This window comes from Macrosteles quadrilineatus, unplaced genomic scaffold (assembly GCF_028750875.1).
Source record: "Macrosteles quadrilineatus isolate MER2022 unplaced genomic scaffold, UCM_ALF_1.0 Scaffold_3__2_contigs__length_128488019, whole genome shotgun sequence".
Classification (NCBI taxonomy): Eukaryota; Metazoa; Arthropoda; class Insecta; order Hemiptera; family Cicadellidae; genus Macrosteles; species Macrosteles quadrilineatus.
Window position 1 is genome coordinate 27,733,595 of NW_026542596.1, and position 20,444 is coordinate 27,754,038.

Genomic DNA, 20,444 nt, shown 5'->3' on the forward strand with positions numbered 1-20,444 from the left:
CCATGCTGGTGACGAAATAACAACGAAATATAAACAGAAAATCAAAACAAATGGAAGAAACTCCAATCACATGTTTTATTTACAGTGTGGGGTGAAAATAGAGAAGTGAGTACATTACATATTTTTGGTCGAGTTTCGACCACTGGACGACCTCTCGTCTATATATTAATAGGCAAGCATGTTTCTTTAAAACCTTTTTTCTCAGCTTGTGTGCATCGTGGGGTAAATCTACGCATACCGTTAGAAAGCTATTTTCCTGTAGGTGTGCAGAATCCCTTTATAAATTTAAATAGGCTCAAAGATAAGCACAAAAAATGAGTTTACAAATTTGAAAAAATTAACATGGATCTTATGCGTTGCCATGCTGGTGACGAAATAACAACGAAATATAAACAGAAAATCAAAACAAAATGGAAGAAACTCCAATCACATGTTTTATTTACAGTGTGGGGTGAAAATAGAGAAGTGAGTACATTACATATTTTTGGTCGAGTTTCGACCACTGGACGACCTCTCGTACTTATTTAATACGCAAGCAGGATTTTTGTGACAATTACTCCTCCGAAACTACTGAACCGATTGACATGTTTTTGGTGTCATTGGAAAGAGCGTAACGTGAAGTTGTGCAGGAAACCTTCTTTTTAGGGTAATAATTAGAGAGTGAGGCCCGGGGGCCCTTTAAAGTTTCGTATTTCTCCATAAGGATAACATGGAAGATAATTTTTATTTACAGAAACATATGTTTGTTACTTGAAAATAGTCAAAGTCTACTACATAATAATTGCTGTGTATTATGACTGTTAATGTATACTACATTTCAATCAAGGATTGTGTACCTTAAAGTTTACTCATAATGGATCTCACTACTTTATTTTAATGCTGGGAATGGTAAAATTTAGTTGAGAATAAGTTACCATATTTAGAAAACTTTACTACAATAATTTTTGTATTTTAAATCACAAATCTTTGACATTATTAATTCATTAGAAACGAAACAGCTGATCGAGAAATCAAACAAATCATCTACTTCATGTAAATAATGTTTTTACACAAACATAGTTTTTTTTAACCAATAAATTGATTCTTTTTTACTTGTGGGTGTATTTTGAGTTTGCAGTTATGAAAGCACCAAGCCAAGTAACTTTTGTCAAATTTTCTTTATAAAATAACAGTATTAATGAATTACTGCATGACCTTGACAAGTCAGGTAATTAATTGTCAGTATACCAAGGGGAAGAAGAGTGGGTGCTCGAAAGCAGACGAAGGCGGAGACACCCATCTAGAAAATCCAACTGAGCTTTTAAATATAGAGGTCAGTGGATTGCCAAGACACAGATTAGACTAATAAAAGGGGGGCAGTGGTTTTATTGACGAGAAATATCAAAAAGGGCCTCATTAATAGCACAAGGCTTCATGTGATCAGAACGGTTAATGTAAAGTAGAATGTAAAGTCCTAACTGGAACAAATGAGTAGGGACATATTTTGATTTTGAGGATACAAATTTGCCTGTCTGAAACAAACTTACCTTTTAAAATGGAGAGATGCTAATTTCTGTTATCTTTGGCATTTGCGGCAGAAGCACTTTAATTAAAGCCCCCCTGCGGTTTCGGGGTTAGAATAGAACCGCAGCCTTCCCGGGCTTGTCGTAAGAGGCGACTAAAAGGGTGACCGACGCTCTCACTGGGAGTCCTTGGGAGTGCCCCTGTTGTGTTTGCAGGGGTTGATGTGTGCTCTGCACTGCCGATGGGTATTCTCAGTGAGTCGTGAGAAACCAGCCATTTCGGTCCTTGGTCAGGGAGTGCGGCATGGATGTAGAGGTCGGGCTCTACATTGTGACGGGTGACCCCCGGCACGTCAGGTATCCGGTGCTGGGAAAACGGAGGTTGGGCCTCGGGGAACTGGGGTAGGGGCGCTGTCCCCGAGGGTATACCCGTTCCTGACTATTCCGGGCCGCCCCTTGCCGCACGATGCGCTGGTAAACACAAGATGGCTTTTATAACAAATACCCTGAACACATCTTTAATAAGTAGCTCGAATGAGCAAGAAAAGAAGTCGGAAGTAGAGCGAGACCCTTTTGGGCGAAGCTCCAAGGTCCAGAGATCGCCAACATTGAAAGGCGTGAAGACGTCCCCTCCACCTGCATCTTTCAGGTGTACAAAAGACTTGACTTTGGGATCTCCCTTGACAAGTGGAGAAGGAAACGGTGGACCACCCTCTAAGTCTGGTGAAGGGATGCCGGAGGAATCCCTAACAACAGCGTTAGATTTGGAAGTGTCGGGAATGGTACTTCTGCGTCAGCAATATCTCGACGCAGAAAATGACATTGAAAACCGGCTTCGAAACATGGAGCAGACCATAAAGGCAATGCTTGAAACCTTTAAGACGCAGAGAGGAGTTAACCAAGTGGTTAAAAATGGCATGGCTAAGCTCGAGGACGACCTTGGTTTTGTCTTCGCCTGCCGGCTGGTGAGCAAGGCGGCCATGGAAAGGATCGCCGAGAAGGTGGTGTCCCTACCTGACGACAATGCGCGACCTTCCAAGAAACGCAGGAGGCCTACATCAGAAAGCCCTCCAAAAAGAGAAGAGGTTGTTCAGACAGCAAAGCCTAAAGTTAAGGTCAAGGCGACCCAGACTTCTAGGTCCTTCTCTGACGTAGTTGCCGCTCCAGCGAAACCTCAACAGCCACAGCAACCTGCGACACCCATTGAGGGTAGCTCCCGAAAGGGGTCAGTCGTAGAAACACCATCTGGGACTGTGTGGGAAAAGCGCCTTACGAAAAAGGAGAAGAGGAAATTGAGGCACGCGGAAGTCGGCTCCAAGACATATGTGGCAGTGAGGGCGCAATCGACCGGCGTGGCCCAAGCTGTGCCTGGCTCGGCACTCGCTAAAAAGTCGCGGCCCAAAAAGCCCAGGACTGAGGCAATTTTGGTCAAGCCTTTGGAGGGAAGATCATTCGCCGAAGTCTTGGGTGTTATCAAGGCCAAGGCTAAGCCAGAGCAAACCGACACGGTTGTACGGTCGATTAGACAAACCCGGGACGGGGACGTCCTCCTCGAACTGGGTAAGTCTAAAGATAAAGCCGCCTTTGCTGCCGAACTAAAGGCAGCTGTGGAAGGTCAGGGCACCGTTCGTGCTCTCGAACCCAAGACGTCCGTCGAGGTTCGGGATATGGATTGCGTGTCAACGGAGGATGACGTCATTGATGCCCTAAAAAAAGCTGTCCCCGAGCTTGCCGGACAAACGGCTAGTCTGAGGGTGTGGCTCACGAAACCAAACCGGAGTCAACAGCGGATGGCGGTCGCCGAAATGGCAGACGCAAACGCCAGTAAGGTTTTGGCACTCCAGCATTTGAGGGTTGGATGGGTTAATTGCAGGTTGAGACGGAGGGTGGAAGTAACGAGGTGTTTTAAATGCCTTGATTTCGGCCATTCCTCCCGAAACTGCGAAGGGCCCGACCGAGGCAAGAACAGCCTTCGATGCGGGGAGGTGGGTCACACTCGTAGGGACTGTAAAGTTGAGACCTGTTTCCTCTGTAAGGAGAAAGGCCTCAATGATAAAAACGCTAAACATATAGCTGGGTCTGGGCAGTGCAGTGCATTTAAAGGCGCACTACAACAAGCGAAAGCCCAACCACGAAGATAAGGATCCTCCAGTGCAATGTAGATCGATCCAGGACGGCTGACGCGCTTCTCAGTCAGCTTGCCCTCGAACACGGTGTTGACGCGCTCTTGGTCAGCGAACAGTATCAGTACCGGGACAGGGACCCATCTCTTTGGTTTCCCGATACACTTGGTACTGCTGCGTTCTGGGTTCGTAATACAGCTAAAGTGCAGGTAAGGAGTCACGCGAAGGGCCGAGGATTCGTTTGGGTCCGGTGCGGGGATGTCACTTACTTTAGTGTATACCTCACCCCCAACGAGGCTATCCGTGACTTTCGTGGAAAGATAGACCGCCTGGAAGAGAGCGTGCGCGATACCGCCGGGCACGTTGTCGTGGCGGGGGATTTCAATGCTAGGGCTGTCGAGTGGGGAATGACTCTCACTAATTCCCGGGGGAAGTACATCCTGGACTTTGCTGCCAGGGCTGGACTTGTTGTCATAAACGAGGGCAACACGCCAACTTTCCAGCGTCCCGGAATGAGGGGAACGATCCCAGACATCACGCTTGCATCTGAGTCCCTCTTGCCGAGGATACGAGCCTGGAGAGTCCTAGAGGATTATACGGCCAGTGACCACCAGTACATCATTTTTGATGTCATGGATAGTCATCAGAGACAAGCTACCGTGTCTCGGCAGGTGCCCGTTCGGTGGAACACCAAAAAGCTGGACGTGGCCAAATTCACCGAAGTCATACTACGGGGAGAGCCAGTGGTACCTGCTGCATCCGGCGTGGCTCACGCAGAGACATCAGTTACATCATTGATGAGGCTGATAGTCTCGGCCTGCGAAGAGTCAATGCCTCGCAGGATATCCCGGTGCGATAAGCGACCTGTGTACTGGTGGACAACCGAGATCGCAGAACTACGACGGGCAGCATTGAGAGCCAGACGTCTTGCTACCAGGGCTAGAGAACCTGAAGATAGACGTCTTAAGTCTGACGCTTACAAGGTGGCAAGGAAGTCTCTTCGCCGGGCCATTAACCGGAGCAAACGCAGTTGCTGGGAGAAATTAAGGGACGATGTCGATTCCGATCCGTGGGGCCTTGGTTACAAGATAGTAACCAAGAAGCTTGGCACCCGCTCTCCACCTTCCGTTATGGACGGGGCCTCTATGGAGAGGATCGTAAAGTCCCTTTTCCCGACTCACACACTGCGTCCATTGCGGGAGTTCGGAAGGGTGGACGACGTACCGCTTTTCAGTCTCGAGGAGTTGGAGGCGGCCGTTCTGTCCCTGAAGAACAACAAGGCTCCTGGACCGGATGGGGTACCTGGTGAGGCCCTGAAGAAAGTCTTTTCAATAAACCCACAAATCCTTTTGAGCACGTACAATGCCTGTCTGGCCGAGGGGAAGTTTCCCTTCTGCTGGAAAACAGCTAGGCTTGTGCTCGTGGGGAAGGGAAAAGGAAACCCAGACCTACCCTCCTCTTACAGACCTCTCTGTATGTTGGACACTGCTGGGAAAGTCTTGGAAAAGTTGATCCGTTCCCGACTGAATTCAGCCGTGGTTGCTGCAGGGAATCTATCCCCTCGTCAGTACGGTTTCAGGAAGGGACGGTCAACGGTTGACGCTATTGAGGAGGTAAAGCGAGCCGTAATGAGAGCTGAGGAGTTTAACAACTATTCTCGTCGGGTTGTGCTGCTTGTAACACTTGATGTGCGAAACGCATTTAATTCCGCGAGGTGGTGCGATATGCTCGACGCACTGGAGAACACTTTCCACGTCCCGGCATACCTCATGCGCATGATAGAGGACTACCTCCGGTACCGCCTCATCATTTACGACACTACAGAAGGCTCCAGGACGATGGATGTAACTTCTGGTGCTGCTCAAGGATCCATACTGGGCCCGGACCTCTGGAACGTCGCCTACGACAGCCTCTTGAGATCCGAGATGCCTGAGGAAACCGTCCTAGTTGGGTATGCAGATGACGTTGCGGCTTTAATAGCTGCACGTAGCATTGAGCTTGCCCAGCTGAAACTAAATCGAGTCATGCGAACCATTAACGCATGGATGGCAGAACATGGTCTCTCGCTCGCTCTGAGCAAAACTGAGATTGTCATTCTGACTAAAAAGAGGATTGACACCATCGTGCCTTTGATGGTGGGGAACGTTGAAGTCCAAACCACTCGTGCCGCAAAGTACCTTGGGGTCATGGTGGACAGCAAGCTCAGCTGGCGAGACCAGATCACCCGTACGGCGGACAAGGCCGCTAAAATGGTTTCTTCCCTTAGTCGGTTAATGGCCAATGTCGGAGGTCCACGGTCCAGCCGCAGAAGGCTGTTGATGTCTGCGGTCCAGTCAGTGCTCCTGTACGGTGCGGAGGTCTGGGCAGACGCTCTCAATAAGGAGGTATATAGGATGCGGCTCGCCCGAGTGCAGCGTCAGGCAGCACTAAGGGTAGCATCTGCCTATCGAACAGTGTCCGAACCCGCCGTCCTGGTGGTTGCTGGAGTCATCCCCGTCAAACTTTTGGCGGCGGAGAGGAAGGCAATTTATCAGCGCCGTGGGGAGGACCAGGCAAGTATTGAGGAACGCACCCGGACCTTCCAGCTGTGGCAGGAGAGCTGGGAACAGGAGACAAGGGGGCTCTGGACCAGGCGACTGATACAACAGGTCCAACCTTGGGTTAATCGGCGGTGCGGAGAGGTGAACTTCTACCTCACCCAATTTCTGACGGGTCACGGCTTTTTCCGGTCGTACTTGTTCAGGATGGGCAAAGCCGTGTCACCCGATTGCATATACTGCCCAGGCATTCCCGATGACGTGGAACACACTTTCTTCCACTGCCAGCATTGGGAAAGGCCCCGCCTAGAGGCTCAACAGTTCGTAGGACTGCTGTCGGTGGACACGGTCATACCGATGATGATGGAGGGTGAGGACAATTGGACCTGTGTGTCACTTTACATCCAGGGTGTTCTCCGCGCCAAGAAGCTTGACCTCGACCGGGATGCGGTGTAGGTCAAAAAATAAATAATGCCAGAAACGGTGCGAGCCCTGTGGGCTTAGGTCACATGTTGGCCTGACTTGAAGTAATGTGACAAACAATTCCAGGTCTGTGTCCAACAGAGTAGAGGGGGTTTTTTAGTGAGTAGTCTGTGATAAACTCAGGAGTCTCACACTACAGGCTGGCTACCTGTGTGCGTAAAAGCATTTTCCCTCCTCACCCTAAAAAAAAAAAAAAAAAAAAAAAAAAACTTTAATTAAAGAGCAGCATTGTTCTTACCCAGACCAATTTCAGTCATGAGCAACTATAATATATGTTGTTTTAAGTAAGGCTACATCTTTTAATATGATACGCATATTCATAACGAAAAATTCTGACCAGGAAAATATTCCTGAACTTTATGACTAAAATTGTAGTATTCATGGAAGTGCTTTTGTGATAAAAATATTGTTTTTTAGTCTTTATTTTAAAAGTGTTTTCTTCAAGCAGCGTATGACCCTCAAAATATGCTACATAGGCCTATTGGTATGATATGATAACAAGTTTTATTGAACGTGTTTTTAAAAATCTAAAAAAATAACTAAAAAATAACTAGAACACTTATTAATTTACTAAATATTATACGCATACAGCTAGAAAATGGCCGGACTGCTTCCCTTCTAAGGCTTTATTATTACCGTAGGGACCTATTCAATTTTCGACGTCGAGTCAATATTCTAACACGATGAATTCGTTTTCTAATTTCATATGTTTTTTGCGGGGCATTGAGCCGCACAGGTTCACTAGTGAACTGTTATTCAATATCTTTTGTAGTGTTTAAAAGAAGTTATTACGTACGCTTCGGTCCAACCCCATTAGTCTTGTGGTTATACCGGGAATCGAACCCGCCACTCTCGGACTGAACATAGTGGATTTTGTCAAGTAAGTGTCAAGATATTATAACAGGTGATAGATTTGTTTCTTGGTGCAATGTGATTAATGAATTAGCCTTTTGCATATATTTTAAATGCAATACACTATATAAAATGCTAGTAATACATAGAGAGATCTTAATTTAAATAATCAATAAGTACGATTGAGCTTTGCCTATATGTTTCCTGGCAAGTGTGTTGTAGCTTTTTCTTATAGTATATTTTTAAACCCGAATTACTCTCTTCTGCGTTCTCACCCCGTAGCGAAGCACGGGCAGAGCAACTAGTATTAGTGATGGTCAAAACCAGAAATTTCGAATCTCAAAACCTAAACGCGAAACTTTTTTACTTAGCTGGTTACAAAGGTCAAGGTTACAAAAAATACACATAATCATAAAATGTTAAGCATGCAATCAAAACTGAAAGAGATAGACTCCTGACCGTGACATAACATAAATATGTGAATGTTACTGATAATCTTAAACGCCAATACAACATAACTGTTCATAAACAACAACAACAAAATAAATGTAACTTCTAACACCAACATAAACATGAATATTTAGAACATTTAGTGGTCAATATTTCTTTGTGTTTAGTAAATATTGATGTGAAACTGAATTGTACCAGTTATAGTATTTAAGATACCTTTTGAAGTTCAGAATCAAATTTACTTGTTTCGTTACTGTTAAATGTGATGTTTGCTCTGTTGCTACCAGCTTGTTTGGAAACAGTGTTAAAAACAATTACAATAGCACAAAAAAATGTCAGCAGTTTCGAAAATAAAACTGTCAAAATCTTCAATTTCGAAACTTTTGAATCTCGAAACTTGGTGGTCGAATCTCGAAACCGAAACTTTTCCTAAGTTTTGATGGTTTTGAGATTTGAGATTCCGTTTTGACACATCACTAACTAGTATTATTCTATTTTGTGTAAACTTTTATAGTTTCGATCTCGTTCGCTTTGTGTATTTAATATAGTAGAAGAAAAATAGGCTTCCCATAATTTCCTTTAGTGTACTCATCTACTCGTGTAAACAGTAACCCTAGAGCGTTTTGATGTCAACCACGAACAGCCCAAATTAAGACGACATTGTTATTACCATCGATATATTGTTACTTTATAAAATAATACTTTCTCTGTAACGTCCCTCTTTCGCCCGTCCAACCTATAACCGTTTAACAAGCATAATCTTTGTAGGATAAAAGAGGTTTGCATTATTCATTCCGCATCAAGAACAAGTTTTGAACTCTATAAAAATGTGCAATTAAATTTCCCTACGTTAGCATTTATTTTCCATTTTCTAATACGGTTGACCGCGATAACCTTGCAATATCATTTACAAAATGGCCCCAAGTAAACTGGAAAAATATGCCAAGTTTAATAGAATAAGACTGAATCTCCAGAAGATATTAAATGTCAACAACAAGTTGATCGGAAGTGTGAAATGTTTAGGGTTGCAGTTAATGATGCGGCGTTGATGTTGTTGAAGATGTAAACTGACAAACATGGGGTGAACTCAACCTTTCCAAACACTTAGACGATCTTCCCAAGGGAGTTGAGTTGAGAGGGTTGAAAACTGTTCATTTAAAAATGAAATGCCTTTGGACAACGATGTAGTTAGTAAAACACTGTAGATCAATTGATGTACAGTTTGCTCTTGACTATCCGACACTCATGTGACCACGAGTAAGTTAAATTCAATAAAAAGTTGATTTGACCTAACTAACTTATATAAATAAAACTTATTTAAATTTAACTTATACCTTGTTATTATACCTTAACCTTGTTATTATGTACTCCTCAACTATTGGGAGTTAAAATAAATCAGTAAGGTATTGTTTAATAAAAAGGAATGTTTATTGAATGAAAAATTACGGGTTTATTACAGTTGAATTTTATAGGGCTGCTTACCTAATGCTAAGTACAACCTGTACTTTGAATTCATTTTGGACTATAACATGTATTACATATGATTTTTGAATCTGGAAACAGTCAAATAATCTAGCCTACTTTAGTTCGATTGGCAAATAATTAAACAAATTCAAGATTTTGCAAGAAAAATGTACAGTGTAACTCACTTTATTGGATATAATTTTCTTAAAATATTACTTACTGAGGTTTAAGTGACCATCAGAAAAAACCTATGTTTTAAAATAGCAACTATGATTCTTTAAATTTGTATACTTTTTTAATAATTAAAATTTTTAATATTTTAGTTGCAACTTCTTAAAAATTACCGGGGGACCGAGCCATGGCTCGGTATGTTTATTTCCAATGTAAAAGCAATATAAAGGAAACTCGCGTTTTCTTTATAACTAAGTTCAGTTTAACATGTTTAAGTTTCAGTGGAATTTCAATTTACTATGATGGAAATTTTAACTTGACAATCCAACACATTAGTTTATTTTAATCACACTAATAAACTTTTAAACAAAAAAATAAGTATTTTTTTTTTATATCAGTTCATATCGTAGGAATTAATATGCGATCACAGGTTAATACAGTAGCAATCAGCTACAATAGCATTAATACAGCATCAACAGCATACATACAGCATACACCATTTGTACAGCGTATGTAGGGGTGTGGTTTATTTCTTGGTTCTAAACTAAATCTTTCATTAAGAGATGAATTAGCAGAAGAAAGATTAGTCCGATTTAAGCGTATATTGCTTACTATAAAGATTATTGTAATACAAATATCTGTAATACTAATTCAACTGAATATAGCTGTCTAAATTATGTAAACAGTAAAAGAGTGAATAAAAATTGAAACATTTAGTTGACGTCAGTGCACTCAAACGTCACCAATGCGAAACACTTATCCCCAATGTCGAGTAACCTTTGCTATTGAGTTTACATAGAAGTAGAGCTATTGATTATACATAGAAAATTACAAAATACAGTACAGTACTTTGTCCTGTTTTAGGTAATTTTCTATGTATACTGTGAATAGCTTGTTGTAAACACATGTTACAAGTATTTTGTTTACTTTTCCCTTGTTATTTTGTTCAACCAAAATAGTTACTTATAAAACCATAAGGCCAATATTAAATTTTCAATTGAGTTTTGTAGAGAAATGCAAACTTTCCTGATGGAAGTGGCTGTCACCAATAACTTTGTTAGAAATATAAGTCCCTAATTCCAAAATTTATTAAAAATTTTTCCGCTGGATTTAGAGATATATATTACTGACAGACAAACAGACTTAGCTCGTATTATAGTATAGGATAAATACAAATTTCAATTTTCAAACAGTTCATTACGGCATTTTAAAATTAATTTAACTTTCGCGGTACTTGTTTGTGTGTAATTTTTCTTACCAATTTTAATAATGTTTTACCTTGTTTCTGGGTTTGTGATCTGATTTCATTTAATTTTCTATAAGTTATTAGAACTCATCCATATTTTCCGATAAACTAATATTAACTAAGACTGCCTCTCATAAAAGTAGTAATTAATTCAATAATTATCTGTTTTGTGAAATTACGATTAAATAATGTCCGTAATAAGTCATTGCCTTGAGCTCAACAAAAGTTATGTTATAATTATGTTGTTTAAAGATTTTGTTATGTATGCATTTAAAAATTATTCACCCCACAAATTTTACACTACGTACACTGGTTAGCTCACTAGGTTTTATGATACTTTCCAATTTCGAAAACCAGCCCAATTAAAAAGGAGTCGGCAATGAAATAAGTTAATCATCATACCACCAACATCAATGACGTTTGGAAACTTAAAAAAAAATCAAAAAAGATAAACTCGATATAATTTTTTGCCGGATTTCCCTTAACTCAACTGTTCAGATAGATTAGATTATTAGATGCATACGAAGCCGATACACCAGGTGCGGTGCAATTACACCTAAACCTCCACCTCCAAAGTGAAAGCTAACTTTTTACTTCAAAGTGCTTAAACTTATACACTCCTATTGAGACGTCCCCCTGAGAAGGTCACTGAATATCGTTTTAAAATGATTTTTACGTCCAGTGATTTTGATCCAAGTTTTGTAGCTCACTCTGTACTATTTTCATATATATATATTTTACTTTTAGTAGCTGTTCCGGGACTTTTAAATTGTTAGAAATGTTTTGTAGCACTGTTGCTAAAAACTTGCAACTGTTGCGAAACATTTTCCAACTTTGACTCCCCCTTCCCCAAACACGGCGCTCAAAATGGTGTACTTTTTACCATATAATACGGGAACGATAATGAACAGATTGGAGTCAAAAGTTAGCTTTAACTTTAGATGTTGAGGTTAGGCCTCTTTTGGCTAAAACTGCACCGTACTATTAAAGCAAATGGTAGGGATAAGTATTGAATGAATGAATATGAATTAGCCATGGTAATCTATATATTTAAAACACAGTTGTAACACTGTTTTCTCAGTAATTACTGGACCGATCTACAAGATTTATGTTTCAAATTAAAGGGGATAGTGTGTAGATTTGCCGAACTTCCTTAGAATTTACGTTTTTTCTAAGGGCTAAGACCTACAGCCCTTTAAAGGTCGAGTCAGTACAATTCTTATTGAAGAATATAATACACAGTTTATAAATTATTCGTCAGCTGTTTAATGTTTGTCAGACATTTGTTATTATTTTTATAACCTCACTTTCAGTATGCAGTTATTAAACTAGGATTTTCTGTTTATAAACACACGATTTTGATCAAGGAAAGTGTATTTGTAACTACTTCAAATATATGAATTTCAAGTCAGAACAGACTAACTGGGACACAAAAATGTTTTAGTTTTCCTGCAAAGTGATCTGAAGGAAAGTGGTTTGAGTTTCAGTTTGAGTATGGAATGTGAAATAATACCCATAGTAGGGGACGGAAACTTATTGTTTTGATCAATATAATTTATTCTCTATAGCCACCACAACAATCATAGGGAAATCCACTTGCAAGTTGTACAGATAATTGCTAATAATTGGTAAACATACAAACATTTTATCTTAAGTGATTAATCTTACTCAAGATCAGTGTTCGACGTCCAAATTTTACCTTTTCGAGATGGCGAGTACGCTGGGATATTTGGAACTACAATTTATCAGTGAACTATACCCTAACTATATTTTTTCGAGTAGGCCTACACAGGAAAGTTGCTTGAGAAACTGTGACTTACGATTTCGGTTCTGGCGAAGAGTATCTGACTTGAAGTTTAATGGCAATGTTGACTCGGGTCATTATAGCGTTATAAAACTTTATCATTAACCCCAGGATGTGAAAAGTACAAAAAGAAAAAGAAAAGGTAGGCTAATCATTAACCGGGCGTAAAGAGACATACAGAACGGAAAAAAACACGTAGAGAACCATCGAACTAAAAAGGTAAAGAGCAGTGATGGTGTTAAATGTGCTCTGGAAGTCCCTTCTAAAAAATCCAATTTTTTTGAATTGGGGTCGTTAGATTGGATTTGTCAGTACTGCAAATCTATGAATTTTGAGTCAGAACAGACTAACTTGGACACAAATATTTTTTCCTTATGTTGTCACAAGGGGAAGGTAAAATGAACTCCTTATCAACATTTTGAGTTTATGGAAAATATTATCATTAGCAACTATAAAAAAAGTATTAAGGGCCAAAAGAGACAAAAAACTATTTGAGTAAAATATAATAAAAATCTGCATTTGAAATGAACAGTTCTAAGTCTCAATTGAATCAACATCTTTCTGGTAGTGGTAGTCTACATAGTTTTAAAATCCACGACTCCTTTTCCATCAAATTGGACCGTTAATACCCTCTAATATTGAACAAAGTATGCCCAACTTTATATATACGACGTAAACACAGCTTTTACTTGCAGTATGGGTCAACGATTCGTGAAATGCGACCAACTGCTGATGCGTGATTTACATGTAGGCTAAGTGACTATCTTTATTCCATACAAAAAATGTAATGAAAAAAATGACGAATATAGGAATACACTTTAGCAAATTATCTAAATAGCATAAATAGCTGCTTATTATGTTATCAGCATTGCCCAGTTCGTATACTACTTATTTTTCAAATGAAACTCGAATTAATATAAAACATTCATTTGGTTAAAATAATATATCGGTTTGATTAACATAAAATAGTTTATACAGGCAAACTATCAGCTCTATTTCATGTAAAAAATTAAACAACCCCTAAATAAATACAAAGATAAACAGTATTTGTTAATTATTATTTCTTTTATTGCTGACAATATTCCCGTGGCGGAGCACGGGCGGCTAACTAGTTTATTAAAAGCCCAAGGACAGCTGGGTTCGGTTTCGAGCCATCAAAAAGCTTCTGCCTTTCTCAGGATTGAGCTGGCAACCCCATGATAACGTTCGATACTTAACTATACGCTTGAGTAGACATTATCATCGATGACATTTATAAAACGAGCAGTTCAATTGATTTGTAACCAACCCTTGTGCATCACATAACTATTTCATAACACGAGAGGACAGAAACTCCCCTTCTTCCCCCCTCAGTCCTCCTTAAAACATAGTAATTGAATAACGTGCACGGTCTGGCCAGCAGACGAATATCAATTGTTTCCTGTCAAAGGTGCCACTTATCCGTTTACCTTTCTCCATTTGATACATTTACAGTAGCTTTTGACGTGATGAAAAATGTGCGTAAAACTGTATTAATCGGGATTGATTGTTGGAAATCAATTTATTGAAATGTATAATTTTTCGAATAAAATTGCAATAAATCTTTTTAAGACAACGCTCAATTTACCCATAGAATATCTTTTAAACAAATTACGACGTATTTCATGTTGTATTAAACGAGTACAACTGCTAATGTAAACCTAATACATTTCCAGAGTTAAGGACATTTAATGACTCCCACTTGGAATGAATTCTTAAATTTGACTCCAAAATAGTTTTTTTTTATTTCTGATACATTTTACTATTTATATAGTTCTACTAAAACAACCCCATTGCTGACACTGAACTACTGTAAACAAAGGTATAAGCTAAGGCTTTGCTATAGAACTACATTTGACCTTTAGAAGACTCTTTATTATGTCTGAAATGAAATGAAATAATATTTCATTTCCCATTGAATATATACATACAGTATTTGTTTACAAATAACACAGTAAACATTACAATCTAAATAACAAAACAAAAATAACAAAAGCAATTTCGAAACACCAATTATCATACGATGCTGGTGAAACGAGTTTCAAGTGTAAGATAAATAGAGAATACAATAAAACGCCTTTAGTTTAGTTCTTTAGCCTATGACGACATAGGGACGCCACCTAGGAGTGTATTTTAGCACAAATATAAGTAAAACATTTGTGTTTTAACGATTCGTTATAAAAAGGCAAGCTTTTTACAAGTTATTTAATTAAATATCTTTATTAATGGTAAAGTGAATTTCAAGTCTAACAGAAACAAAAAAAATGAAATATATTCAGTTTTAACAACACACAGAAGATTTTTTTACCAGTTTTGCAATTTCATTTTGGTATAATGATGGCCAAGACAGTAAAGTCTTATAGAAATGGAGTACGAAACGCCTTCAGTTTAAACGACGCAATATAGCTACAAGATTTTTCGGTGTTTCAATTAATTATCATCATTTGGTATATGTACCTATGTGAATTTTAACCCAATAAAGAGTGTAGAATAAGTGTGATAATCTGTGTAGCTTTGTTACTGATTAAGATCAGCTGTTTTATTAGTCAGGCTATATAATCAGGAACATCTGTTATGGCAGTTATCTTTTATTGTTACTAGTTAAACCTAAATTATTTGCAATGACGATAAAAAAACTGTGTTTTTTTCTTCACGGCCGAAATAAAAACCAATAATAAAGTAGGTGCCAAAACTATAACAATATTATATAACAATATTTATTATTGACGATAAATTACTAAGCATGGCTAAATTATTAAAACACTCATTGTAATAGACCAGGAACTGTGATGTTAATTAGGTTGGATGTTTAATACTTGTCTATTAGCTGCTTATTATTATTATTATTATTACTATTATTATTAGAAATTACATTATTGTAAATGTAAACATTGACGTATAATAAGTTGTCAGTAACAGTAGGCCTACTTCTGTGTTATAAGTCCTCATACCCATTTATATATTTCCTGTTGTAGTAGCAATACTGTATTTGTTTCTATTTTACGAGAACAAATTACAGTTTACGGTAAAAGTGGATACAAACTTTTCTCCTACAGGTTTAAACTACATTCATTGATTTCCATTCCACATGATATTACTATCCTCCATTATAAGATGCATTCAACATCTTGTGAGAACCGTTTATATTATTTCCCACTTTAATAGGCTACCACACGCGACTCTTTCACTTCCGCATTGCGTCTGTAGGTGCGTGTGCGAGTGTGTGGCATCGAATCAATGCTTAACTTACTGGAAAAGGCACAAACGTCCCAAACCTCTGACATAACACACCTGACCTACTAATGTCAGAACGATCGAACTGTTCAAATATGAATGTGCTGCAACCCGATCAATTACTCCGAACTCACCTATTTGTTTCAATGCCATCGTACGTTGTTATCACAGTGTTATCACAGTATTACTAGGAAGTGGTCATGACGACTGACACTGTCTCACCGGTCACTGATACACTGATACACTGACACTGGTACACTGGTACACTGTTACACCGCACTAAGGCCGGTGGATGACACAGATACACTAACGCACCCCGCCACCACTGCTATTGGCCGCGAGGGTGGCCTGATATGACGTCACGGCTCGATATCACCAGAGCGTGCGACACCCCACGGCATCTCCGCCAACTATGACGCGATCAAATAGATCCCACACTCCAGTGGAAATCCCTGTTCATCCCGAACCATCCTGAAATTGTGCCACAGTATCACATTACTAAACTTCAAGGATAATGACACAAATTCCCGTATTTGAATCCAAATATGGTTACAGAATGGAAAAGGCTCTTTTAGCAAACAGAAGGTTGCCGTTTCGATTGTGAGAAAGGCCAGGTTAGATAGTTTGAAGCTGGTCAAAGCTGCCCTGATTTATTGGACTTTTAATTATTGGTAGTGGCTAAAGAAATAGCAAATAACAAATTGTCATACAATTTATTTGGCTCTCATTTTTCACTCATCTTTGCCTTATACCCATCCAGGTGTGTTGGTGTTGTTTAAATGCAATCTAATTTAGTTAATAGAATTAACTCAAATCAAGCTTAGCCACTGAGGGGGTGGACTCGCCTGATAGCCAAAGGTTGCTGTTTCAATCATGAGGAAGGTAAGTAGGTTCATGTTAAACTAGATCCAGCTGTACTTGATACTTTATAGGCGTTGCGTTTTTAGTGATTAAAGAAACAGCTGATTTTTTGCAGTAGAAAAGCTGTCATTCAATCCCAATCATTTATTTTCTCTCGCTTTTAAATTGAAGAATGGGTGAAATTTGCATATACATTACTTACTATGGGGACGCCAGTAGGTGGGGACGCCAGTAGGTGCGTATGACTATTTTGACCCAAATTTGAGTGAAGGATGAGTGTAGGATGAGTGGCGCGATCTTGTAGTCTTGTTAGTGACTAAAGCCGACATGCTCCTTAGACACAGCTGTTAATTAATAGCCCATACAGCCAATGGCAAATTAGGGACCTACAGTTTATAGTGGAATCCCAACCAAATGTTTGCCTTGTAATTAACGAATTGATCTAAATATCAGGATATCACTGCGGGTAGACGTAGTACTCACTAGTGCGGCCGTTTATCCACACCAGGGAGTATCGCATCCACAGTGCATGCCTATAAATATCCTTAAATTCAGTATTTTAACGAATCGCAATCGATACAACGTTTGTTAATGTTAAACGTAAATATCTCACAAACAAAGTATATGAAATTACTTCTAAATCTTAAAAATCTCTTTATAATCAGATTCTATCCCTTTTTACTGCTTAAATATCCCCAGTGAGGGATAAATCCCTGTTTGGCAACGCCAGTCTATCAGTCAACTGTCGCATCAATGAGTCCGGCCTTGATGGCAATCTCTACTCATTTGTTGATACTGACAATGATGCCTTGTACCTCGCCTCGCGACACCAAAGTTTATTGATTCAGATATTGTAATTAATTATTATATTTTCTATTTTAAAATTGTAGAAGAATTTAGTATAAATTTAGCTAAACTGCTCCACAAGCACTATATACGCCGGGGTAGCGGATTTTTATCCCCCTGGAATTTTACCCCCTGGGCAAACGTGACGTCACAAACCAGGGGGTAAAATTCCGGCCGCGAACTTTTGAGTCTCACGATATCAGCTCGATGGATTAAACGCGGAATTAAACATATATTTTCACGGTTGTGAGTTTAATCAGAACACATCAAATTATAAAAACCTAGAATGTACGGCCCGGATTTTTACCCCCGGAATTTTACCCCCTGGCCAGATATATAAATTAGTGAGAATGATTAATTATCGTCATTCAGTTTTAATTTAATGGTAAATATTTTATTTTTAAGTAGCCTATTTTAATTTATATGTAGGTAACATTAACTAATCGAACAGGGTTTTAATATTAATTTTGAGATTCGAGTGTCAGGATTCGATCTTTAAAGCCAACTGTTGGTTAATATGATCAAAATAAAACAAGGAATTCTGTTTACTTAGTTGAGATTACAAAATAAATAAATAAATATAGGCTACTAAATAATGAAATGTTTACAATTAATTAAAAACAGAAATTAGGAAATCAATCATTCAATTTCTAAAATCAGCCAGGGGGTAAAATTCCGAGGGGTAAAAATCCGGCCCGTACATCTTCAGTTGTCTAAACGCTAGTTATATGGACGGGGGGTAGAATTCCGGTTTTTATCGCTGATCTAATTAATCACGCTCTGACTATTTTCATTAGACTTCCAAATTCCGCGGGGGTAAAATTCCGGCCGCGAACAAACTTTTGGCCACTCAGGTTACTACGTCATAGTGACGTCAGCTTTGCCCAGGGGGTAAAATTCCAGGGGGATAAAATTCCGGCGACCCTATACGCCACACAAGTTAATTTATATTTGTTTTATATTGGTTAAATAAATAACAAAACAGTAAACAACATAACTTCGTCTAGGCCTACATAAACCGGATGAACTAAATTTTACATTGTCTTCAATTGGTCCAAAAGTATTATAAAATCATGTAAAGAATGCTTAATCTAAGGGTTTACCAAGAGAATAGATTAAGTAAGATGATAAAGCAATAGTGTTCAGTGGCTGCGTGAGACACGCACTAAATCTAATTACTGTGTAAGGCTTGGCTGATGCTGTGGTTATTATTGTAGAGTGGTTATTAGTCATTGGGTTAAAAATAATTTGATTGAGTGCAACATTTTATTTTAAAGTTAGTTTTATGTGTTTTATCACACGAATCCGGTATATAACCTGGAGGGGGTTCCACGTCCAAAGTAGACCATGAAACCTTTGGTCTTCGGGAGATGATGACCGCGTCATCGAACTAGCCAGATACTAGCCGAAGATCCGGATGATGACCTCGACATCGAACTAGCCAGATACTAGCTGAAGATCCGGATGATGGATGATGGATGATGGATGGTGGAGGGGGTTCCACGTCCAAAGTTGACCGTGAAACCTTTGGTCTTCGGGAGATGATGGCCGCGTCATCTAACTAGCCAGATACTAGCCGAAGATCCGGATGATGACCTCGACATCGAACTAGCCAGATACTAGCTGAAGATCCGGATGATGACCACGTCATCGAACTAGCCAGATACTAGCCGAAGATCCGGATGATGACCACGACATCGACTTGCCAGATACTAGCCGAAGATCCGGATGATGACCACGTCATCAAACTAGCCAGATACTAGCCGAAGATCCGGATGATGACCATGTCATCGAACTAGCCAGATACTAGCCGAAGATCCGGATGATGACCACGACATCGAACTAGCCAGATACTAGCTGAAGATCCGGATGATGACCACGTCATCGAACTAGCCAGATACTAGCCGAAGATTCGGATGATGACCACGACATCGAACTAGCCAGATACTAGCTGAAGTTCCGGATGATGACCACGTCATCGAACTAGCCAGATACTAGCCGAAGATCCGGATGATGACCACGTCATCGAACTAGCCAGATACTAACCGAAGATCCGGATGATGACCACGTCATCGAACTAGCCAGATACTAGCCGAAGATCCGGATGATGACCACGTCATCGAACTAGCCAGATACTAGCCGAAGATCCGGATGATGACCACGTCATCGAACTAGCCAGATACTAACCGAAGATCCGGATGATGACCACGTCATCGAACTAGCCAGATACTAGCCGAAGATCCGGATGTGTGCAGCAATCGACTTGCTGTGCAAGTTACAACTCAACCTTACAACTTAGTAACCATTACAACAAAACATTCAGCCTCCAGTTACCATGTCGGTTATTGTGTACAGCTTTCAGTCAACCTTATTGGTCAACATTTTTATGTCGCGAGTCTGTTACGTCATTAATTTTTCTCTAACTATTAGTTAACCATGTACTGTATTCGTGATTATGTTTGAAAAACTGAACCAGTCAGTGGTTTAAGTGGGAAACAAATTTAAAGCCTTCAATAGGTTTAAAACTGACAAAATGTATTAATTTAAACATGTTAAGGGATTTCAAATGTTTACAATCATTTACTTTGTAATCCGACTCTTTACCGATAATTTGACCTTTCTACGGCTTTAGGTCAGATAATCGGATTAACTATAGACCATATGTAAACTATCCATCGAATAGTTGATATGGTTAGCTCAAATACCTAGTGTACCTATTATGATGTCGCGTTATATTAATGATGATTTCTTACATTGTCTTCTTAAAATGATTTTCAAATTCGTGAATCCTATTTATTAATTATTATTTGTTATATAGCTGGGAGCTGGGTATTTGAGTGGTTAGAGTACTCA

The 20,444-nt window shown here is 39.4% G+C and overlaps 1 protein-coding gene across 2 annotated transcripts in view; it reads right to left on the reverse strand.

The window, feature by feature from the left end:
* Nucleotides 1–16,156, reverse strand: part of LOC128988639 (long-chain-fatty-acid--CoA ligase 1) — a 100,414-nt gene extending 84,258 nt beyond the window's left edge. The window contains exon 1 of one of the 2 annotated variants that reach the window (XM_054410116.1): nt 16,019–16,156. In XM_054410116.1, the coding sequence (XP_054266091.1) occupies nt 16,019–16,037 (19 nt within the window). In that variant the 5' untranslated portion in view covers nt 16,038–16,156. The remainder of the gene's footprint in view (nt 1–16,018) is intronic. The other variant, XM_054410115.1, reaches the window with a different exon arrangement.
* Nucleotides 16,157–20,444: the final 4,288 nt, after the last annotated feature.